The sequence below is a fragment of the Prosopis cineraria genome, unplaced genomic scaffold (genome assembly GCF_029017545.1).
Source record: "Prosopis cineraria cultivar Desert tree isolate PC_DT_omini unplaced genomic scaffold, ASM2901754v1 PC10, whole genome shotgun sequence".
Taxonomy (NCBI): Eukaryota; Viridiplantae; Streptophyta; class Magnoliopsida; order Fabales; family Fabaceae; genus Prosopis; species Prosopis cineraria.
The window spans coordinates 6,735,146-6,759,457 of record NW_026555341.1 but is presented as its reverse complement, the minus strand read 5'-3'; the positions used below and the strand labels follow the sequence as shown (position 1 = coordinate 6,759,457).

General features: G+C 35.0%; 3 protein-coding genes across 10 annotated transcripts; all 3 read left to right on the top strand.

The window, feature by feature from the left end:
• Positions 1–659: 659 nt before the first annotated feature.
• LOC129323010 (bifunctional UDP-glucose 4-epimerase and UDP-xylose 4-epimerase 1-like) lies at positions 660–3,326 on the top strand. The gene is made up of 9 exons (XM_054969513.1): positions 660–968; positions 1,077–1,126; positions 1,269–1,404; positions 1,771–1,872; positions 1,964–2,191; positions 2,270–2,351; positions 2,452–2,534; positions 2,637–2,728; positions 2,885–3,326. Exons 1-9 carry the CDS (start codon positions 774–776, stop codon positions 2,967–2,969), a joined length of 1,053 nt encoding a protein of 350 aa, XP_054825488.1. The 5' UTR covers positions 660–773; the 3' UTR covers positions 2,970–3,326.
• A 5,991-nt stretch (positions 3,327–9,317) lies between these two features.
• On the top strand, positions 9,318–12,825 carry LOC129322960 (heat stress transcription factor B-2b). Of its 5 annotated transcripts, none has more exons than XR_008596322.1 (4): positions 9,318–9,692; positions 9,957–10,263; positions 10,380–11,430; positions 11,790–12,825. XR_008596322.1 is itself a non-coding variant. In XM_054969428.1 (3 exons), exons 2-3 carry the CDS (start codon positions 10,015–10,017, stop codon positions 11,094–11,096), a joined length of 966 nt encoding a protein of 321 aa, XP_054825403.1. In that variant the 5' UTR covers positions 9,318–9,692; positions 9,957–10,014; the 3' UTR covers positions 11,097–11,619. The 5 variants fall into 5 exon arrangements, 2 of the variants coding, with proteins under 2 accessions (XP_054825403.1, XP_054825404.1); XR_008596321.1 differs by having other exon boundaries at positions 11,747–12,825; XR_008596323.1 differs by having other exon boundaries at positions 11,744–12,825.
• A 2,960-nt stretch (positions 12,826–15,785) lies between these two features.
• LOC129321936 (uncharacterized) lies at positions 15,786–23,386 on the top strand. Of its 4 annotated transcripts, none has more exons than XM_054967933.1 (2): positions 15,786–16,450; positions 22,314–23,386. In XM_054967933.1, the coding sequence occupies exon 1, from the start codon at positions 15,898–15,900 to the stop codon at positions 16,444–16,446; it is 549 nt and encodes a 182-aa protein (XP_054823908.1). In that variant the 5' UTR covers positions 15,786–15,897; the 3' UTR covers positions 16,447–16,450; positions 22,314–23,386. The 4 variants fall into 4 exon arrangements, with proteins under 4 accessions (XP_054823908.1, XP_054823910.1, XP_054823911.1 ...); XM_054967935.1 differs by having other exon boundaries at positions 23,014–23,383; XM_054967936.1 differs by lacking the exon at positions 22,314–23,386 and adding an exon at positions 22,138–22,296.
• Positions 23,387–24,312: the final 926 nt, after the last annotated feature.

The following is a 24,312-nucleotide window of genomic DNA, read 5'->3' as shown; positions in this document are numbered from 1 at the left end:
TAATCAAGTAAAAACCTCACATGCTTACATGCCAAACTCGGGTTCAAATCTTGGCCCCAGAACCGGAAGGAGATAACGTTGTCAACTTGTCATTAGGAGAATTTGTCATTGGCAATCATTTTGGAATTTGATGGTTCTTTATTGATTTCACTTTCAGTCCTGTCATCCTCCTAAAAAGACGAAAACAAACAGGCAAACAAAAGAAAAGGAAGTCCATCAACTTTCAACAATCGTGGTGAGCTTGGGTCCTTCAAAGGCCCACTAGAGAATGACAATTGGATTTGTGAAGCCGAAAAACTAAATAAATAAAGGAATATTGGACAGATTGCGCTCCTCTCTCTGAGAACACTGCACCTCCATGATATCTTTTAAAATGTTTTAATTTACGAAATCATGGATTTCAAGAGGACTCTGAGAATGTGAGATCTGTTTGATTGCTTCATTATCGTAATTTGATTAAGAAAATTGACCCAATCGAGACCATAATGCAGCGGGTTGAATTGAAAACTGTGGTGCCCGAAAACGAGAAATATCAAATATGTGAAAGTGAGCATAGAACAAGGAAAATACCATGGGTGCGCCCCAAACTAACGAATCATATTTCTAATTAAGTAAACATCCTAAAATGGAACTAAACTAGGCAACCTCAGCAACATTCGGAGACTATCACTCCATGCCCATTGTCATATCCCGATTTAGAACCCTCAAACTTCTTATATAAATATACCTCACTCTTCCTCTCCCCCCGCATCACTGTTTCTGTGTTTTCCGTCATGGCTTCCTCAGCCAAAACTATACTGGTCACCGGAGGGGCCGGCTTCATCGGCTCTCACACCGTTGTTCAGCTTCTCAAAGGTCACTTCAACGTTACTATCATCGATAACCTTGACAATTCCGTCATGGAAGCCGTCAACCGGGTCCGGGATTTGGTCGGTCCCGACCTTTCTAAGAACCTGGACTTCGTCCAAGTATGATATCAAACCAATCAAATTTCAATAAATCAAATCCATCCTCCCCTATCCTAAGTCATTTTTACAGTATTATGGTCTGATCGTATTGATTTGACTTGATTTCAGGGTGATCTCAGGAATGGAGGCGACTTGGAGAAACTGTTTTCCAAGACCAAGTACGTGGGGAGTAGTACTAAATTCTATAACCATGCATGCCATTCTATCCATAAGCATGTTTTTCTAATCGATGCAAACAATGATTTTACGGAGAAAGATTTGTTTTTCTGGGATTTCTAATTTGGGATCATGATGAAACAGATTTGATGCCGTGATCCACTTCGCGGGGCTAAAAGCTGTTGGAGAAAGTGTTAAAAATCCCCTCCGGTATTTTGAATATAATTTGATCGGCACCATCAATCTCTATCAAGCCATGAAAAAGTACAACTGTAAGAAGGTTGGTTACAAAACTTGTATTCTTCATTACGTGTTGGTGATCAATTTAACTTATGTTTCTTCTATATAGTTACCTCCATCCATGCAAAAATGTATCATTCGTGTACATGTCTTGTAATAAAACAGGGATGTTAGCTTCTCTCCCCCGTTTCCGCGAATAACATGGTTATGACATCCTCGTAACTTAAGAATGTATTGGTTATCGTTTTAACCTATGTTTCTGCTATCGTAGGCAAAAGAAGGGATCTCATTACCTGTCTTCCCTGATTCTGCGAATAACATTGTGAAATCTTACGTCCTTATAACTTTAGGGGTTTCATTATTACTTGTCTAATTATTTAAGGGGTTTTATGGATGAATGAATCAGATGGTCTTCTCATCATCTGCAACCGTCTATGGTGAAGCTAAAAAGATACCTTGCGACGAGAATTCGGAGTTAATGGCCGTTAGTCCTTATGGACGAACCAAGGTGAGCATGACTTTGATTTGTTCGATAGACATCATATCAGTGATTGTATAAACTTGTGGTTGCTCTTTGACACGTGAAACTGGTGATACAGCTGATACTGGAAGACATTGCCAGAGACCTTCAAAAGGCAGAACCAGATTGGGGGATCGTTTTACTGAGATACTTCAATCCGGTAGGAGCCCATGAAAGTGGTAACATTGGTGAAGATCCGAGAGGAATCCCCAATAACCTCATGCCTTTCATACAGCAAGTTGCTGTTGGAAGATTACCTGAGCTTAACGTTTTTGGCCTTGATTACCCCACAAAAGATGGCACTGCGGTTCGTAAACCTTCACATGTAATAATATTTCATGCACTAAAGGAATCAATAACAATTTAATTTGGTTTTAAAAACTAGGTACGGGACTATATTCATGTAATGGACTTGGCGGATGGTCACATCGCTGCCCTGCGCAAGCTTTTCAACGCAGAGAATATAGGTGATTTTATGTTGCTGTTTCTTATACATACATGATGTTATCGTTTATTATCTTTTTTGCGTTACCTAAAAGCATAATTGGACAAACTTGGTTCGTGTAGGTTGTCAGGCTTACAACCTGGGAACTGGTCGTGGTACGTCCGTGCTTGAAATGGTTGCGGCATTTGAAAAAGCTTCTGGAAAGGTAATAACTATGAATCTTCCTGAGTTCCTGTATACATGCATGAGTGACGATGAAAGATGAAGATTTGACTGGTTTTGTTGATGGTTGTTATTTGATGTTCAGAAAATTCCCCTGAAGAAGTGTCCGAGGAGGCCTGGAGATGCTGTTGCTGTGTATGCATCAACAGAGAAGGCTGAGAAAGAACTAGGATGGAAGTAAGAACTTAACCTAACCTTTTGTGAATAGAACATATAACTAATCAGGTTGAATTGGTGAAAGGAAAAAAAAAACAGTGAGGATTTTAATGAAGCTGATTCATTGTGGTTGTTGCTCGATGAAATATATGATTACTATTGGTTGTGTTTGTGCAGGGCAAAATATGGCGTAGAAGAAATGTGCAGGGACCAATGGTGTTGGGCAAGCAACAATCCGTGGGGCTACATGGGGAAGCCATAGTTCTTACCAGTAATTAGCTTGGAGACACAGGCTTCTTAATTAAGTTACTGCACATTTTTTACTTTTGTTTGCTCAGCTTGAAACACGTTGTGTTGAGAAATTGCGGTAGGTTTATTTGGCATGCTTGGAATATTGACCAAAGATTCAGCAGTCAGTTTTGGGATGGTGATTTTTGTAATGTTTAGAGCAAAGAGTTTGAAGGAATTTTAGTCTAAGAAGCAACGCAATTAATGTCTTAGGATGTAGGCCCCATCCCTGCCTTTGGTGATGCTATCATACGTTTCAAAGGCTTCGACTTGAATTATTTGGAAACTGAAACGCTTGCACGTGTAACGTAACATACCACTTTTGCCATCATATGCCATGGGTGCATGGTATTGAAACCTGTATCAGACCGGCCGGATCAATCCGAAAACCAATGACCCGATCTTTTGTCCGGTCTGAGTTTACTCCTAAACCGGTGACGAAATAAACCGGTGTAACTCGGTTAACCCGGTATAACCCGGTGTAACTCGGTTAACCCGATGGGTTGACTGGGTTAACCGGGTTATTTTTTTTGAAATTTTTTTTTCATTTTTTATTTTTCAGAGTGCTGAATTTAGAAATAAGATAATAAAAAAAAGTAAAACTAAAGTCAAAAAATAAAAAATTAGAGATAGAGCACGCTAAGTCCAATTCAGATTTTCAGACAGCATTTATTTCGGCCTTTCATCTGTGTCTCTCCTCTCTCACCCTAACCTAATCAGTGTCTCTTCTCTAGCTTAGTCTCCGTCTCTTCTTCAGGCTCTAGCTCTATCTCCATCTCTTCTCCAGCTCTATCTCTGTCTTTGCTATCTTCATCTCTTCTCCAACTTAGTCTCTGACTCTTCTCCAACTCTATTTCCATCTCTTCTCTAGACTTTTGAGATTGAAGAGTTGTAAGTGTAATGAATCATGATAGATATTTAAAATATTATATTTTATTACTGTTAGACTTTTGAGTGATTGAATTTAGTTGAATATTTTTATAATTAATGTCTTTTTATTTAAATTGTATTATTTTAATCATGACCGGTTTGCCACCAGTTCAACCCCCGGTTCAACCCTAATTGAACCACTAACCCGTGACCCAGTGCCATAACCGGTTCAATGACCGGTCCGATTTTACGTACCTTGCATGGGTGCCCCTCAATTGTACTTTTACAATTGGTTCGAAAAGGGCATATAAATGAAAAAACATAATTATTATTCTTTATAATTTCATCAAATTTTACTTTTTAATTTTTATAATTTTTATATTTTTATAATTTTTATAATTTTTTTAATTTTTATAAAGATTAAAATTATTAAAAATAATAAAATTATAAGGACTTGAATAACAAACGTCACTCAAACTTTTAAAAATTACAAAGAATGAAAACATAAAAAAAAATATAGAGACTAAAAGTAAAATTTGATAAAATTATAGGGATGATGATTGTATTTTCTCCATCTAAATTGCATAACTTTAAGAGAAAAAAAAGATTCTTTCTACTATTGTAGAAGGACCCTTAAATTCAAAATAATCATTTATCCTGATAAAAGTGAAATTTTTTTAAATAAATCGAGTGTATCATATCATTTGTGATCTATTCAAGTAAAATGATCCAAGCTATCTAAATAAAATTTTTTGTGATATTATTGTAATTGATTTTATTCTTATAACATAATGCATATTTAATTTTTTGCATTTTCTCTATATACTATCATTAATATTATATTAGAATCAATTTATATTTAATTGTATTTAAATGTCATATTTTTTTTAGACAAACCACAATTAATGTGATGTATCGAGTCTACCCAATAACTTTTTGATAAAAACATGTTTAAATATAGAGTAAATTAGTGTGTAACTTATGCATGATATTTATTTCGTAAACTATATGTGTTCATATGTTTTGTAATTAATTTTCATTTTCACCATTATATTCATTACATACATTACTGAGTCTACGGTCAGAATAGGTTAGCCTTTTAAATTTACAACTTCATCCTTACCTAATGCTCTCACTATTTCAAATTACAAGATATTTTGTACAAAATTACACATATTAATAAATATCATTAAATAAATCAATCAACTTTATTTTTTTAAAATAAAAATATAAACTTTTAAAAATACTCTTCAATTAAGAATTTTAAATCTACATTTAATTATTGAATAGTGATAGAGAAAAGATAATATTAAAATAAATGTATTTAATAAATTTTAAAATTCTTAAAGTGTCTTATATTTTGAAATACTAAATTTTCTTTAAAAGTTTTTATAATTTGAAACAAAAGGAGTATAACTAGTGCTTCAATAGTGTTGCAAATTTGCAATGGCACCCTAAGGGCAGAGCTAGGAATGTAGATGAAGAGAGCTAAAATTACAAAATAAAGCATATTTAGAAGCTGAGTTGTGAAGAATTTATCATGGGCTCAAGATTGTGAAGGATTTGAATATGAAAAACTCATTGTAAAAATTATCAATCCAATTTCTATTTGCCAACAGCTACAGGACCTCCCAGACATCAATCAAACTAGGGGTTTTCATAACATGAGATGTGATTGGGATCCCTATCTCACTACAAGAAAATCATAATTTAGTGAGGACCTTATTTCTCATTAAATTTAGCTTATTCCTCGCTAATTTGTGTTTAATGAGGAATTAGCTTCTTCATTAAATTTGTAACTAATTTATGACTCGCTAGTATTTAACAAGGAATAGTATTTTCCTCACTGAGTTATTGAGGGATTAGTGGGGACTTAATTTTTAGTGAGAAAATTAAGTCCTCTCTAATCCCTCACTAATTTAATGTGTTTGGCTGGGGATTTTAGTCCCTGTAAACAATACTATCTGGGCTTAGCTTTTGATTTCTAGAAAAGCAAAAGAAAAGCTTAACAATCTAAAGTGTGAGAAAACAAATTATGATATATATATATATATATATAATATAATATATTTTAATGTATTATATTCAATTGTTGGAATATATAATTAAAAAAAATGCGCGTTTATCTTTTAAACTTTTTTATCAATGTTTCATCACATGAATATCAGCTACTATCATATCTATGATAAATTTTTTAACAATATCCTCCTTGGGTTATACTATTGTTGAACTTGTGAGAACATTATCTCTCGCCTTGTCTTGAAAATTTGTTGCAAAAATTGGACTGTGAATGTTGAAGGAAGCCCAATAATAAAAATTTTTAATACTAGAAGAGGTAGCATAACTTTAAACCCTAAATATACATCTAAGACATTTAATGACTGGGAAATTTGTAGTCTTATTGAGAAATCGTATTCTTTAGACTTATTTTTTAAGAAAAATCAATTAGAATATGAATTGCAGTATCATGAGTTTGATATGCGTAGAGATCTAATTTTTAAAATTTTTTCTGCTATGGGAGAATTATGTCAAGAGCCTCTAAGGCTCTGAAAGTCTACTTTAATTTTTATCTTTTGATTCACAAGTTATTGCTCGTATTGACTCTTCCCCCATCAATAGTAATCACTGAGCACATTTTGTTGCCTAATATAAAATTTTCACCATTTTTAAAGAGACTGAAATGTATAATATTAAGAAAAAATTAAAATCCTCAAGGGTCATGGACTCTTTTAATCCCCTGCTAGCTCCGCCACTATTTGAATCTTCTCTATAGCAAGGAGGTTGCATGTTTAAACCCACCTATTTTTTTCAATGAGAAAAGACTGTAGATATTGGTGGATGGGTGTTAAAAAATATTCTTATACATTAAATATAAAAAATTTTATTTGACAGGTGCTTGGTTCCATTAATAGAGAACCAAACAATGAAATAAAAAAAAATTATGACAACTAACATTTACAAAGGTGTGATCAATACTCAAGAGGAGGTATAAAAGACCATGAAAATTAAAATTAGGAAGAGGGATCTAATACTGCTAAAATTTGTCATAAAAGACCATGAAAATTAAAATTAGGATGAAGGATTAATGTAAGTATAATTAACTATTATAATATTAGTATAAAATCTATCAGCCTCAAAATTATCATGTGGTATTGCCCAAGTTACAAAAATATTCTTTTAAAAATATGGTTATGCAATTTTTAATTTCACACCCAAAAACAAAAATTAATATTAAACTTAATAAAAACAATATAATTTTTTAAAATTTTTTCTTTTAAAGAATTATTCAATTTTGTCAAAAACGCATTGTTTTAATACCTAGACTTGTGGATTTTTAGGAGGAATATTATTAACTTGTTGGAGGTTCCTAAGGCATTAATTTAGCTTTGTCTTAGTTTGCTATTTTTATCTCCTTATTATATGAGAAAATAGCTTATTATTTTTTCATTACTTATGGGTATTCTGTTATTGGAAGCAATTATATTCGAGATGCCGTGGAACACTAAATGCAAACACATCTTCCAATAGAATTTTAAACCTTGATTTATCACATTATAAAATAATAAATCTTTCTGCTAGACTCAACTCCTATTAATAAAATAACTTATTCTCAAATAATGTGTTTTTGCTAGTAACTGTCACATAGAGCATATGAGATGTGATTAGAAAGAACATAGAAGATATGATTAGGGGCAATATAATATTTTTAAATTTATATTTTAATATCCAGCCCTTATAAATAATAATGATTTTTAAGATCCTCCCCAAGATATTATTTTCTCCCGTTTTTTGGTTATAATTTTCCAATCACAATAGTCGGCGAAGATGAATAACGTGGGAACGATCGAGAAAGTAGAAACTCTCTCGGAGAATCGTGTGTTTTATATCCCCCACCCTTCATGTACCTTTCTGTTGTTGATGATATATGACCTTTCTTTCCTTCCAAAGTGGCTAATGGACTTCCATGGAACCACGCCTCTGTTACATTTATGCATTTGCTTAAAATTATTTTAGAATTGGATATTGTTATCATTCTTTTCATCTTTTCTTATTATTTAACTTCGTCCTCATCATTGTAAGACATGCATGCATGATATATCAGACCAAAATTATGTCAACATTCTATTTATTATTTCCCGCACATACCCAACATATTTTAAAGTCTAATTCATTCCATTCACAAGCGCACAAATCCTAATTCTTCTATTTTTCTTTACTCTGATTCCTCTCCTTTAAAAAGGATGTTCCATCACATCAAACGGGGCAAAAGAACAAGCTTTTGAAGTCTCAACCTCCCTGTAAAAATTAAAGGACTTTTTCAATGGACATGCATTAAGCAAAGAAGATGATAATCAATCCTTTTCATCACCGCACACGCACAGTCTCTAAGACGGCATGCATGGTATCTATTAATTGTATCTTAGATTTCGGTTTGCTACCCTTCAGATGGTGTAGTTACCAACTTCCTCTGTTGCCATATATAAGAAATTTTTTTATAACATTTTTTGTTCTTAAATATAATAAATTGTCAATATATTTTTTAATGAATGAGTCATTATACATTTATTAAATTAAAAAGAAAAAATATAGATACTCTTATTAATTTACTTTAAAAAAAAGATTCATTTTTATTTACAATAATTAAAGGTAAAATTGAAATGATGCTATACTTTTAATTAGATAATCAAATTTTATTGATTTGTGTGATTCAATTAATAATATCTTATATATAAGGACGGAAAGAGTATGATATTTGAAGCATTTATTTTTTTTAAAAAAATTGACAATTAAAAACTATTTTTATTTAAGCACTGTGCATGTTAAAATGCAAAAATATTAGAATATGAATAATTAAAAAGAATTAAACTATTTAATCTTAATGGGAAATTTTAAATTGAAGCAACTTTCCAAACAAATCTCATAATATGGATTTGAAGCCTATGCTAAACGTCATCGAGGTGAGATTGACTTCAGAGTTACTGTCGAAGCCTTCATGCGCGTTCCCAATCCCATACATGTTGGCATTCAACAACGTATTGGGTCAGAAAAAGATGGGCCGTGGATGGCCGCCCAATGTTCTCAGGAATCATTATGATAAAACAGCATCGATTATTATTGCGTGTCGCCAGAGCTTGTGCTATACGATTTTATTATCAGGTTAAAAGTTACAAATAAATCCGATATATTTCAAAAGCTAAGCTTAATCATCGGATTGGATGGATAACTACTCCTAAAATAAATAGTCAAGTCTTCTCTTATCCGAATCCATCCTCGTCATAGAACAGAGGGGTCTCTGGCGTGCCCAGTTTGCAGAACCGATTCGACCCACGGACGAGAAAAGGAGCATCGAAGAAATGTCAACAATAAGCGGATGGAAGAGAAAGACGGGGTGAGCTTATTGTGGAGGTCCAAAAGTATCCTCGATCCGGGATTTGACTGAACCAGCGGCCCGGCTCATTCTCGTAAAGTCGCAACTCGTGACTTTTCTAGCGCCTTCTTATCCCTTCGCTTTCTCTCGATCCATCATACGTGGGACCCGCTGTTATTATTGATTTCCAAATTCCTCCGTTCTCTTTTCCTTCTGGAACCCGCGATTGCTCTTTCATTCTCTCCCTCCTCCCTCCTCAACCCCATCCCCTTATTATTTACTCCCGCCGCAGAAACTTCTAGAAGCAACAGAAAAACCTACCACCTCCCTTCTTCCCTCTCTTGCCGCAACCGGTGCTTCTGCTTTAGGTCGTTTCTGGTTCAACTGCTTGCGACTGCGTTTCTTGTTGGATGACGAGTTTCCACTTTCGAGAGCCTTAATTCATCCATCTCTGTCAAGGTACCATGTATCGTCATGTTAGTCTTTCTGTTCAATTATATTTGTCTGCATTTCTAATCATTTATTTTAATAGTAATGTCAGAACAGTGCGGCTGATTATAAGGCACATGGATTAGGCTTAATTAGGATAGTTTGACTTCCTTGTAGATTGCAGTACTTATTTTCATATAACCTTTTTCTAGTTGTCGATTTTGCGGTTTGGCCTGGAATCATCCCATTCTCATACATGTATTTGTCTTCGAAACAAACACGGTGGTCAAACAGTTGGAGGATAGTTATGAAGGAACGAGAACATTGAGCTTCAGATCTGGAAGTGGAGCTCATGGCGCCATTGCCGGTGGAGCAGACCGGTGAATCCGCACCGACTGACTCGCAGAGATCTATCCCGACGCCGTTTCTGACGAAAACCTACCAACTTGTAGACGACCCCTCTGTGGATGACCTGATTTCCTGGAACGAAGATGGAACGAGTTTCATAGTTTGGCGACCCGCTGAGTTCGCCCGGGATTTGCTTCCAAAATATTTCAAACACAATAACTTTTCCAGTTTCGTCCGTCAACTGAATACCTATGTAAGATTAACTTTTACTACTGTTTTATTCCTTTTTTATGAATACAAATATGCGATTTTCCCACTGTTTTCTCACCAGCCTAGATGATGTTTATTTACTTACCTCTGATCTGGCAGGGATTTCGGAAGGTTGTCCCCGATCGTTGGGAATTCGTTAATGATTGTTTCCGACGAGGCGAGAGAAGCCTACTTCGGGACATTCAACGGCGGAAAATATCGACGCCCACGGCTGCCGTAGCAACGGCCAATACAGTGACGGTGGCTGCAGTACCTGCCGCCGCCCTAGGGGTGTCTCCGACCAACTCCGGTGAGGAACAGGTAATCTCTTCGAACACATCTCCGGTTGCCGCACCTAACACAGTGCAGCGCACCACAAGTTGCACCACTGCACCCGAGCTCTTAGAAGAGAATGAACAGCTTCGGAAAGAGAACATGCAATTGAGTAACGAATTGAGTCAATTGAAGGGGTTGTGTAATAATATACTGTCATTGATGACGAATTATGCTTCAAGCCAATTAGAGTCCGGTAGTGCCGCCGAAGCAAAACCGTTGGAGCTTTTACGTGCGACGCAGCTTTCGGCAGAGGAAGCCACCGTAGGAGGCGGCGCTTCGCAAGAGACGAAAGTTGCAGAAGTGGAGGTGCCCAAATTGTTTGGGGTTTCAATCGGGACAAAACGACGTCGGAGTTCGGAGGTTGAGGAGGCAGAAAAAGAACAAAATCAAACACAATCGTCCCAGGAACCCGATGGTGGTTCCGATGTAAAAATAGAGCCGTTAGATGGCAGTAATTCCGACGATCAGGAGACACCCTGGTTAGAGCTTGGAAAACAATAGCCGCTGCCCGCTGAGTTATTATCTGGGTGACGCTCGCTACATCTTGTGCTGCCATGTTCGGATGCTGTAAACTGAAAAGCGAGTCTCACGTGCCAAAGGCTGGGAGTCACGTGATTCAAAGCCCCATCTTCTTCCCGTTGTTGCTGCACAGTTACGACGAAGAAGTGGTCAATGGAGCGGGAAGGATTAGAAAATAAGTGATGCTTTGGTTGGGTGTGAAAAGTGAAAAGTTGCGAAGGGAAAGCGAAAATGACGGATCAGGATCGGACGTGGATAGAGCAACCAGCAACGCGACCTGGTTATTCTAGGCAGATGTGATTTCGATCGGATTCAAGTATGTTTACGCTTCCATTATTTAGTTTTTACACCCTGTTTTTTCTTCGCTCCGGTATGATTTTCTGAACTCATTAATCCACTTATTCTTTTGACGTTACTGACATCTAGTTGCATAAATTTTTAACGTTTATAAAGTGCTGTAACTATTAAAAATTTAAAACCTATTATAACCTGCGATTGATAATAATTAGAGTTTAAGCAGATCCTTTTGTATTCTAGCAAAATTTGTTCGTTGTTGGCCAGTGTTATTCTGTTTAAATCAATGACGTCCTTGCATGATTTTATATTACTAAAGTAAGCTTTTCCAATAGTAGGGAACGCAATTAAAATGTCGGTTTACTGGCACTACGGTTTCAGATCCTTTGAAGGGGTTGAGGAGAAAGATGACTGAATTGGGGAAATACTCTGTTCTTGTTTATTTGTGCCGGTGGTGTTGGAACTTGAGATGTCCCATGTGAAAATGTACCAATATCAATGATTAATGGGTTCGGATCGAAGTTCAAAACTGGCAATTAGTGTTTGGTGTCCACTTCGCCACCTGGGCAATGTTGATTCTTGTTCTCTCTTTGCCCATCGTCACCTGATTCAAGAGGACTGACTGACAAAACAAGCATTCAAAATTGTCAATGCAAACGCCTAATTTGGTGCCGTTAATGTTGACCTAGTCATCAATAAGGGAAGCTGCACCATGACGAAAACACAGATTCAATATTTAATATTTAATGTAGCCTTCCTCGTGTGGAGCTATGTTTCAAAGGTCAAAGGGCCTGGCGCCTACTTTTCTTTGGGCCAGGTACCCAGTGCCTGCCTAACCGGGCATTAGGAATTGAGACGTGATGTCCAACAATCCAAGTTAGGGATCAATGAATTTTGACTGTGCCCGGTAGAAAGGGGCTCCTTTATGAAAAATCATGACAATGAGGTCCAATGAATGAGTCGAGATATTGCTTTGAGGTCCATGGATTTGAGTTTGGTCTTCTCCAAACTTTTTGGTTTGCTGGTGACGGTGCATCCCACAAACTTTGCCTTTAATGGCGGATTCGTCCATGTACATAGTGTGGGATTGCCTTTTATTTTTTGAACACATCACATGAATCGACATATTTTGTTCGGGCCAGAAATTTGGTCTTTTCTAAGATTTTCGTTATTTTGGTCGAAGAATTGTTATCGGGTTACTCATTTTTGGATCTTCCATTTGAGTTCAGCCTATCTGAAGTGGAGCTACGCCACTGGGATACTGAGAGGTCTGAATTATTATTTTTTTAAATGTTCTTGAATGAACATGATGGTTCAATATTGGACAGATTCAATTTGAAATTAGTATAACTTTTGTCAGCTATGTACCCAAAAAAAAAAAAAAAACAAACTGTTGTCAGCTTGTGGGTTAGATTTTCCTCGATCGGTTTTATGATACGGGATACAAAAACACTGAAGGACTGATGTTGTGACGTAAGGAAGCGTCTTTAAAAATTAAATATAGCGTATGGAATTTGCATTGCCTAAAAAATTTATGAATTTGAATTTAGTAAGTGATTTGAGTTTTACTCATTCTATATAAAATATCTCGTGTGATATAATAACAGTTTTTAATTTAATCGAATATTAAAGATTTTGTTATATGATATTTAAAAATCATAAAATTTCAAATTTTTTCAAGGGAGCGGTATATTTGAAATTTTTTTGGAGAAAAGTGTATATTAATAATTTTTAAATATTAATAATATTTAATGGAGAGAGATTAGTGAACTTGGATCATTGAATTGAATTTATTTGCATATTTTTTTTACCAAAAAATAAATTAAATTATCTTTACTGTACTGTTTTTAAACTTAAAGTTATGTTTTTCCTAATTAAAAGTATATATTTATTACTATATCTTTCTTTAAAATTCATTAAAATATAAAAACTATTTTATTAAAAATATACCTATCGTGTGCAGTGCATAGGGTAGCACCTAATTAATAACAACAACAATAATAATAATTTAAATGTAAGAAACTATATGGAAAGAGTGATTTCTTGATTAATGAATGTTTCATGCTTGAAGTAAGAAAGTGGTACAGCAAAAGCAGTAGGGTATTCGTCCAAGCAATCTTGCCATGGGCCGACATGTCCTGATTTGTCCCAATCAAATGGTTTGAAATTTGCTACCTGTTTATATACTTCAAATTTTTGGCCCAATAAAAAAAAAGTACACTTCAAACGTATCAATCAATATCAACAGATGCCCAAATAGTCAATCATCGTCAATAAAATTTATAAGAAATTGTGCGATTTTAAAACCATAAACGATGTACTTCACTTCGAAGTCAATGCAGTTATGGGCCTACCATTTAATTCTTAAATATATCCATTTATTTATTCAAATGATCTAACAATTTCTTGGAAATAGACGGGAAGATGTCCTGTTTCTCTGGTGCCCGATACCCCTCTTCTTTCCAACATAAAAGTGGCTTTCTGTGATCTTCAATATTTTTTCAGGGGTGATTTCATTTGCATTAATTGTATATTGATTTTTAAACGTCATTTCAGCCCAAACCCTAAACGCACAAGACTATCAGTAGCCTGAGGAGATCACAGAGGTTGGACCATGTTCCTGAAACATGCAATTGTATCAACGTATAAATGACAGGTGAGAGTGTTGAATCCAATCTAACTTATTTTAAAATCTCGAATTTAAATCTTAAAACATGTCATTGTGTTAAATGTCAATGTCAAGATATTTTTGAGATATTCGTGAGGCTGTCATTAGTAATAATAAGAATCATCTAGCAAGAGTTTAGATTAATCTGAATTGTTGTTGGTGATATTCCCATAATGTTTGAGGGGGGAAAAAAAAAAAGGCTAAAACGTTACGTTAGCCTATTACGTCATATATAAGTTACGTGGGATTTGGGAATTGTATGGGAAGGACAAGCGGCGCCGTTCAAGGATTGTCTATTTCGTGGAAAAACAGCATGTCCACGCACTACTCACGAGTCCGAATTCCAGAGCTATTTTTATTTATTATAAGCAAATTATTATATGTATATCCTAACTTTGGCCATTGACACTCTGGATCTATTATTCATTCATTTTAATTTTCCAGACCACAGTGAATGAGAAAATTGGTAATGTCGTGTGTCTATGTTCCATTCTGCCATTTTATAATATAACAAAGGCAGAAAACATACAGTTTGATGAGATGGGGACAGGAAAGAAGGAAATTAAAGGCACGCAGCAATTGATGTGTGCTGAGAATAGGCACAGTGAAAAGTAGCAAAACCCAATTAGACGGATTTCACAATCATATGTGCCGCAACACAAAACCATCAATCTCCACTACCTGATTAAGTTCATTGGTTGACTACTCAAAGCTGCACAATTTTTCCAAAAGCCTTTCATGATTGAAGCAGCCAGATCTAGAATGCCAGCTGCTCCATTTGCTCCTGAATATAATCATTGTCTATATAAACTTTATTTTGCTTTTTTTTTTTTTAAATATAAGAGATGTTGGGTAATTTTTATAATTTTTTTCAACTCTATCCTTCCTTTGACTAACCGTCAATTATTAATTATTATTATTAAAATATTTATATAAAATATTTAATGAGGGTATAGTTAAAAAAATATATCATTTTTTAAAATATTGTAATTTTAACTAATTTTTTTAGAATGAGGAATTAGTTATATATCAATACTCTTAAAAAAATGAGAGAATTTCAATAAAGACCTTTGAACAAGACTTATTTAAATTTAAGGTCTCTAAATCCTATTGCGATTTAGGAGTATTGATTTGATATTAAATTTATAAAAAATGATAAAATTGATTTAAATTAATATTAAAACTGCTTTAATTCATTTGTTTATTTCATACGTTTACTTGTTCATTTCCTTGTAATGAAATTAAGTGAAAGTTTGATAATAAATAAGCAAAGCAAGGTAATGAATAACAATTTATAAGTAATTAACGTATAGTATAGAAACTAACAAGTTGTCTCAAGATAATTTAAAAACCTAACATAAAAACAAGTTAAGTAAGATAATGAATAACATTCTATAAGTAAAGTTTTAATATTAATTTAAATTTAAATGTATGAAGGGTAATTTTACCATTTCTTTCATAACTTTAATATCAAATTAACGGAAATTTCAAAAATTTAAGAGTTTTAAATTTAAATAAGTATGGCGGTCCTTGTTGAAATTCTCCCAAAAAAAGAAAGTAAGTTCCAGCACCTCGCAGGAAACAGCACTCGCTGCTCAACGGTCATCCCCACGTCCACTTTAGTCTCCACATCGATCAACCAAATCACATAATCATTATTATATAATATATATAGCAGATAACGATTGCTGCCACGTCTACGTAGTTTCATACGTTGTTTCCTACATTGGAATCCACCTTCCGATCCCTTTCATTGATAAATACACTCGCTCTTTTGTTACTGCTCTTCATCTTGTATTTTTGCGTCGGAGAGAAAGTGACATGATGACTAGCATGTTGGAGCTGGAGATCACAGTGTTGTCATGTGAGGGCCTGAATCTGATGACCCAGTCGTCTTCTTTCTCCTCGTGGTGCTCGTCCTTCATATTGAGGTCGCCTGCGACTTCCAATCCCACCACACACTTCATTTCCGTCACAACGTTCCCTGATCAGAAACCCAAGGTGTACAGTGGGAGCCTGCAAGACGACGGAGCAGGAGAAGGAGGGGTGGTGCGCGTGCCAGTAGATTCCAGCTTCCTCTCAGACACACAGTCGTGTCTCTACGTTCAGATATACCGCAAGCGGCGGATCTTGTGGCCGAGTCAGGTGGGGTGGTGTCTGATTCCAGCCTCTGATATCGGGTCTCCGCCGCCTCCTTCGTCTGTTCGGTGTCTGAGTTACAGGCTACGAGGGAGAGACGGTTGCGTGGGTGGCGCCATAATCAACCTGAGTATTCAGTGGAAGGATAATTGTGACGCTGCTTCTGCTCCTCTGGCCATCGGAATACCCATTGGGACGATGGAAGAGGGACACATCAAATCTGGGCGTTAATCCGGTAATTCTCTCTTTAGTGTACTACTTTTGCAGAAACAAACTCTTTTCATGGTGGAAAATGTTAGCAGAAGCATCCCATGCATGCTTTAGTAGTCCATTTCTGTGTAGGTGTCGTGTTTTAATTTCTTGTGTTTCATTCTATGTCCTTCTTTATTGGTTTCAATCTTCTTTTTGCGTAAAGAAGGGAAAATAAGCATAAAGAACCAAAAGGTAAATTTATTTGACTAAAATGGACTTAGAAAATGGGAGCTTTAAAGTGTATTGAATGTTCTTCAAATCTGCAAATTAAACGAGCTGCAGGATCTGCAGGTGGTTTGCATTCTTTGATCCTTCCTCTGCCAAATAAGTTTGCATTTTGTTCTTTGTACCAAAATTTCCAAAGATGAATAAATTGGTGAGCTTTGTTCAACTACACTCGCTTAAATATGAATTACTGATAATGAATTTTAATTATTTGCGACTGAAACCAAAAAACGAATCCTTTAAATACCACCAACTTAAGCTGATCAGATTGAGAAGGATATTTTGTTGTGCATTTATTTATCTATTTGATTTGGATGAGTTTTATTTTATGCATTATTTTAAAATTTTATTTTTTTATTTCAAAAAATAGCAAAGAATAATTTTTTTTAAATTTCACTTATTCTCTCTCTCTCTCCCTCTCACACAATATACACGTCTTCCCTGTTGTCACTTTTTTCCAAATTCTCTCTCTCTCTCTCTCTCTCAGGTCTTTCAACTTTCAATTTTTTTTTTTTTTGGGAATAAACATGGATAAACTTCATTCAAAACAGAAGAAAACTCCAAGAGTTACAAAACGGCAGCCAAGGCCAAAGCAAAAGAGAGCCACCAAAGAAACAGGAAAAAAACAAAAAGAAAAAATAAGCAAGAAAAAACAAAAAAACAAAAACAAAAGAAACACATAAAAAAAAGGTACCACCCCAAAACTCAGACTCCTATTTGTGGTGGCACCTTAAAGAGATTAGAGTTAGTAGAGATACTATGATAGATTTTTGCTAAATAATTAGCCTCTCAATTATCTTCCCTAAATATAAAATTAAAATTTACGGACCAATTTCTACAAATCAATTTCCTAGTGGCCTCAATGATATCTTGAAAAGGGTGGTAAATATGGTTATCCTTTGTGATGGTTGCAATAGCATACACACAATCACAATAAACTTCCACATTCTTGAACCCTCTTTTCCAACAAAGTTCCAAACCTATAAAAATACCACATATCTCAACCATAACAGAAGGAATGTGACCCAGCTTTTGATTAAAGCTCAAGATTCATTTACCCATAGCATCCTTTAAAACCCTACTGCAACTACTTAAACCATTTGTAGTAATTGATCCATCTGTCTCTAGTTTAATAAAATCAGTAGGTATCTTGCTTGTATTCCCTACCTATTGTTGTGTAGCAACTTTATTTATTTGTTATCCTATCTTTAAATCAGCTGCCACTCTATGAATAAAGCTTAAAGGTTTTGCAACCATGCATTCGTTACTCTCTTGGAAGAAAACAGTACACCTATTCTTTCAAATGCTCCAGCAAATGTGAGCAAATAAAATATTCCAGGGAACAATTTTGGTAAAGTCCTACTTGACTTAAAGTTTCATATTTCAATGTATCCACTCACATCTGTCCAGCTCAAAGAATTTATCAACCAGATCTAGTCGAATATACTCCCTCTACCATCATTTAGCGTGATGGCAATCACGAAAAAGATGCATAGAATCCTTTACCTCACTACATCCAAAGGGGCAAGGACTGGAAGTAGCCAACCCTCGTTTCAGGCATAATTCAGTTGTATGCACTCTATTATGTGCCAATTGCTAAAATAATATCTTCATCTTCTCTAGGATATTCCATCTCCAGATGTTTCTCTAAATTAGGTCTCGATTGTTCTCTAGACCTATAATAAGACAAGAATAACCAAATTTAATAGAATAAGTTTCGTCAATTGAATAAAGCCATATGTGTTTGTCCTCACCAGGAACACTCGTGTTGGTAATGAGGTTAACCACTTGATTCTGAAACCAAGGTCTTATTTTATACACATCCCAACCATCCAAAGGAAGTATATAATCTCTCACTGTTTCATTGACATCAATGAATTCTCTACCATTATTGATCAACTCAGTGAGCGATACTTTGTTAGGAAGCCATCTTTCAAACCAAAAGGAAGTCTACAAGCTTGAGACTAACAATTTTCCTATACTATGAAGGAAAGAATCCCACACCTTTTGAATACTCATCCATGTGATAGAGGCTCCAACACATTTTTTGACAATAGGGATAGAGCCATCTCCACATTTATATTTAGATTTCAAAACTTTAACCTAAAGTGCCTTTAAATTTGTTAGTAGACCCCAGCACAATTTCCAAATGAAAGCTATGTTCTACTTCTTCAAATCCCTTATCCCTAAGCCACTGAAATCCTTTTGTCTTTGAACTACGTCCCAAGCTGATAAATAAACTTTCTTTATTTCCTCATTGTCACCCCATAAGAAATTCTAATTGGTTTTTTCCTACTTATTTAGAACACTAGAAGGGGGGAGAATAGTTTGCATGAAATAGCTTCGAAGAGTAGAGATGATTGATTTAACTAGGACCGATCTTCTCGTTAAAGAGAGATAGCTTCTTTTCTAGCTTGACATTCGTTTCTTTGCCTTTGTGATAATATGCATAAACGCATTATTGGTGACCCTTTTGTGGATGAGTAGGATGCTTAGGTATTTGCCTAAGTCACCTATTATTCCCACACCTAACTCCCTACTAAGCTCTTGTACCCTACAAAAATGGACATCTAAGGAAGCAATGAGCTTTGTTTTCTCTTTGTTATCTTATAACCTGAGGCCACACAAGAATTCTATAGACATCGATGCATTGTTTAGATTTGACTTAAAGATGCCTCGCCAAACAAGATTAAATCATCTGCAAAAAAATAAATGTGATAGACAGGGCCCCCTTCGCTAGCTCAATAGGTTTCCACTTCCCTCTTAAGATTTCATCCTTAATCATATGACTGAGCTTCTCCATGCCAAATTAATGATGCACAGGGAGATAGGATCTCCTTGTCTTAAACCTCACATTAGTTTAAATTCCTTTGTTAGCTCCTTGTTCCATAACACCTTTACTATTGACATATAAATAAAAGCCATAATGATTTCACACATATTTCCATTTAGTCTTAATTCCTATAGGGCAATTTTGAATAAAAGGCCACTGGAGTCTATCATATACCTTCTCCATGTCCACTTTAATAGCCACAAAACCCTTTTTCCTCTTCTTTTTCATCTTGGAATTAATAACTTATGGGGTAATGATAATATTGTTTGTACTTCGTCTTCCCACAATAAAGCTACTATGGTGTTCACCAATAAGTTTATCCATCAACCCTTTAAGCCTATTAGTAATAATCTTGGAGATTACTTTGTAGCTTACATTACATAGTGAGATTGATCTGAAATCTTTCATACTTTCAGGTTTGTCTACTTTTGAAATGAGGACAATATGAGTTTTATTAATCCCTTCCAAAAGTTTAGGTTCTAGAAACATTTCTCTAACCATAGTACAAATAGATTCCCCCACCAAAGCCCGATATTATTGGTAAAAAGCCGCTTGAATACCATTTGGACTTGGAGCTTTGAAAGTGCCAATATTAAATATGGCATTTTTAATCTCCTCATCAAAGATATTGCAAGAAAAATCCAATAATTCATCCTCAAAGAGTCTTGGTTATGACGTTACGGATGATACTCTTGTTTGACCACTGAACTCAAATTCAAAAAGATTCTGGTAGTAACCTAATGCAACTTATTTCAACCTTTCTTGATCAAAAATCCAGGACCCATTGCTATCCTTAAGTGCTTCAATTCTATTTTTCTTTCTCTTGATAGTAATGGAAGCATTAAAAAATTTGTTATTCCTATCTCCCCAATTTAACATTTACATCTTAATTTTTGGTACCAAAAGAGTTTTTCCTGGGCTAGGACTTTGTTGTATTCTTTCCAAAGTCCTTCTTCAACTTGCTTCAAGTACTGAGAGTCTTTCCTTCTTGTCATAGCGTCTATACCCTCCAATTTGCACAATAAATGTCTCTTTTTTCCAGGAATATTGCCAATTCTGGACTTATTCCAGCTTTCTGCTACTGATTGGAAATTATTTATTTTATTAGAATAAGATCCCTCTTTCCAATACTTATTTATGACATCCACAAAGCCCTCTTCAAGAAACCAAGCTACTTGACATCTGAACAAATTTTGGTAATGATGTTGCTTTACTCTACTGGGTCTTTAAATCCATATGAGTTTATGATATGACCCAAACTTCCTTAAATGGTATGCCTTAAAATCAGGGAAGGAAGAAGTCCATTCAAAATTTGCAAAGGTCCAATCTATCCTTTCTTTCACATAATTATTTTCCCACATGAAACGATCTCCCATTGTAGTCACTTCCATGAGATTTGCATTGTTTACTACTCTATTAAACTGTTTCATAGAAATAGAATTTGAGGAAGCTCCTCCATATTTATCCTCCACAGATAAGTAAGCATTGAAATCCCCCACCACCAACCAAGGATCCTTGATGATATTACCCAAAGTTTCAAAGCTATCCTAAAGGCCGTTATGAAGACTGTAATTAGTCTTTGCATAAACACAAGTCAACCAAAAAGGTGTGAATTTTTCATTCCACTTAACCCAAACATGTAATAATTGAGTGGTGGAAAAGAAATACTTTAGGGAGCACACTTTACTATTCCAGAGTAGCCAGATACCACTCGAGTAACTCGTAGCTTCAACTCTTATCCAATTTGAAAATCTTAATTTCTTGTAGATACCATCAGCTTTTGTTTCACTAACTCTAGTTTCTAAAAGAACTAGCACATTTGCCTCTCTTCCTTTTAACAAATCTCTAATTTTATATGGGAAGGCTCTAGCAACTGCCCCCTACAATTCCATATTAGTACTTCCATAAAATATAAAACAAGGAGAGAAAAAATATGAGTACCTATTAGAAACATCAATCCTCACGTTCCATCATAAAAGTGACTTTCTTGGTGATTTCACCTAAATTCCCTTCGCCAACGGCTTTGAAGAATTGTTCTTGCATTCCCCCTCCAGGATCCGTATGATTATCAGGAATTAGGGTACTTAAACTAATCTTTGGTGGCCTCGGTTGATGATTTTGTTGTTTCCTCTCTTTAGAAATTTTGCTCCCTTCCCTCAAGAACATCTTCTAATCATTAGCACTCTGTTCTGGGAAGAGGGGGCCTCAAAAAATACCACTTTTTTAATTTTTGTCTTCTTTTTGGCTTGAAGCTTAAAAGTTTAAGAATTATGCACTTTTGTATTCCATTAATTTTATTGATCATAATCTTAATTTTATTCCATTAAAGCAAGAAATGAAAGGGGCGCTTGAACGATAGCTCAAACAATGCCTTCTGTGTGAGAGTGCTTGAGAACGAGATCAGATAACCTTGTCATGTCATGACAAATATTTGAAGATTAGTGAACATGCAGATAGGGGACAGTTGAATTCACTAGCATACTTTCATGCATCGTTAAGAGCTCAGCTTTGGTATTGGAGACAAAACCATATTGTTGTTTAAAACTTTAATAATTTTTTATTACACTTCCAAGTCTATTTCTTTTAACTGAGGCATCCACATCAATGTGTAGGTGATTCACGAGTGGCAAATACCATTGAGTGTCTATGCCACTATTGATTCCCAAAATGTCCACCCGAAAAGTTTCCTTCAGCTTTTATATTATTAAAGTTTATGCTTTTAAATGGCATAATATAAATAATAAATAATGAGTAAAGGTGTAAATTTACTTTAAAATTTTTCTTTCAGGAACACCTGGTATTGTTAACTTTTTTGGGGGGACAATGTTGCCTTGGAACTCTTCAAAATGATGCAATGTCGCCCTACCGTTGGAGTTACCCATTTTGTTTGACTTGACTTGCCACATGGCATTTTTTTAAAAATTAAAAAAATGATAAAAGTGTAAATTTATCCCGAGACTTTTCTTTCAGAAGTACTTGGTATCCTCAACTTTTTTTTGGGAGCAATGTTGCCTCGAAACTCTCTAAAATGGTGCAATGTTGCCTTGTTGTTAAAGTTAACTATTTTGTTTGACTTCACTTGCCACATGGCATTTAAAAAAAAATAAAAAGAGCTATGCTTCATCCTCATCAACTTCTTCTTTTTCATCCACCACACTAAAATTGCAAAATAACTCAAAATACTAAGATGAAAAATCAAACTTAAATTTTCAACATAAAAAAAATCTAGAAAAACAATAGAACCTAAATTTTTAACATCAAAAAATAATCAAAGACAAGGGGCAGAAAGGAAGCAGATAAAGAACACAAATTAAGAACCCAACAATTGAAGAATAACACAAAATATCTAGTAAAACAGGAACAAAAAATTAACAACTCAGATTGACCAACGCTAAGTAACAAGAAGTAAACATGGTCATCATGTGAGCAATGACTATAAAGTTTCTCATTTAGCTCTTGTCTTGCAAATGCAATGGTGGAGGAGAAAGGAATGAAGACAAGAAGAATGGTCGACTGTAAAGGAGGATGAGCAATGTGCAACTAAGATATAAGGAGGGAGGGGGACGGTGAACCAATTACCATGAACCAGCGAACGATGTGGACAATTGAAGAAGTCAAAGAGCTAGGGATGCTTTGATGGAGGCCACTTGTAAATGCTTTTTTTTTAATTTTTTTAAAATACCACATGACAAGTAAAGTCAAACAAACAATCAACTCTGATAGTAGGACAACATTATATTGTTTTGGAGAGTTTTGGGGCAATATTGCTCTCAAAAAAAGTTGAGAATACCAGGTGCCTCTAGAGAAAAAGTTTCAGGATAAATTTACACCTTTATTATTTTTAAAATTTTTAAAAAATGCCACGTGGCAAATCAAGTCAAACAAAGTGATTAACTTTGATGGAAGGGCAACATTACACTGTTTTGGAGAGTTTTGAAGTAACATTGCTCTTAAAAAAAGTTAAAGATACCAAGCATCCTTGGAGGAAAATTTTCAAGGTAAATTTGCACCTTTACTCAATAAATAATTAGATTCTTATTTGATCTTGCTCTAGGATATTTCTGTTTTTTATTTAAATTTTCTGACCTCACTTTTAATGTTTAATAATTTATATTTATATACATATATATATATATATATTTAATAAACACCTTTAAAGAATACTCCATATGTCGCTTCCCCTTTTTTCATTGAGGGGTGAGTGGAAGCAGTATATAGTATAGAGGTTTAGGTTTCGTCAAAAGCTTCAAGTCACCCCATCTCCCTGCATTGTGCTCACAACGTCAAATTCCAAGTAAACGCCGCATATGGGTCTAGCTCTCAGGCTTGATCCTCCCATAATGTTATTGTATTTTAATCTTTTTATTTTAATATAATATATTTGCTTTCTAAACCCCCCCCCCCAACCAAAAAAAAAAAGGTTTAGGCTTCTCCCTTCCCCGAATATTATGGAGGAGAGCAATGGCAGCCAGGCCAAGTATCTTATGTTTATAGTAATATTATCATCATCTACAAACCATTCCTTCACCATGATTTCATTTACTTGAAACAATATTCTTGCTACCAATGATCTTACTCAAGTTTTGTTTCGAAAATTTTATGATTAATTGTAGATATTTTTATCCAAAATTTCAAGTGATTTAGTCCTTGCTATTGGTGTCCTTACTGGCAGCTTGTGTTTGGGAAAGAATAGGGTACGGGCCCAAGGCCACATTTACAGGCTTGGTTGGAAAATACAGCATAAGCAAATCCTTCAACAACACTTTGCACAACAAGGTTTCACAATT

Excerpts from the sequence above, each read along its gene's own strand:
- LOC129323010 (XM_054969513.1), top strand. The coding sequence starts at position 774 with ATGGCTTCCTCAGCCAAAACTATACTGGTCACCGGAGGGGCCGGCTTC. Across the intron at positions 1,127-1,268 it reads AAACTGTTTTCCAAGACCAA|ATTTGATGCCGTGATCCACT; the intron begins GTACGTGGGGAG and ends ATGATGAAACAG. Across the intron at positions 2,192-2,269 it reads CCACAAAAGATGGCACTGCG|GTACGGGACTATATTCATGT; the intron begins GTTCGTAAACCT and ends TTTAAAAACTAG.
- LOC129322960 (XM_054969428.1), top strand. The coding sequence starts at position 10,015 with ATGGCGCCATTGCCGGTGGAGCAGACCGGTGAATCCGCACCGACTGAC. Across the intron at positions 10,264-10,379 it reads TCCGTCAACTGAATACCTAT|GGATTTCGGAAGGTTGTCCC; the intron begins GTAAGATTAACT and ends CTGATCTGGCAG.
- LOC129321936 (XM_054967933.1), top strand. The coding sequence starts at position 15,898 with ATGATGACTAGCATGTTGGAGCTGGAGATCACAGTGTTGTCATGTGAG.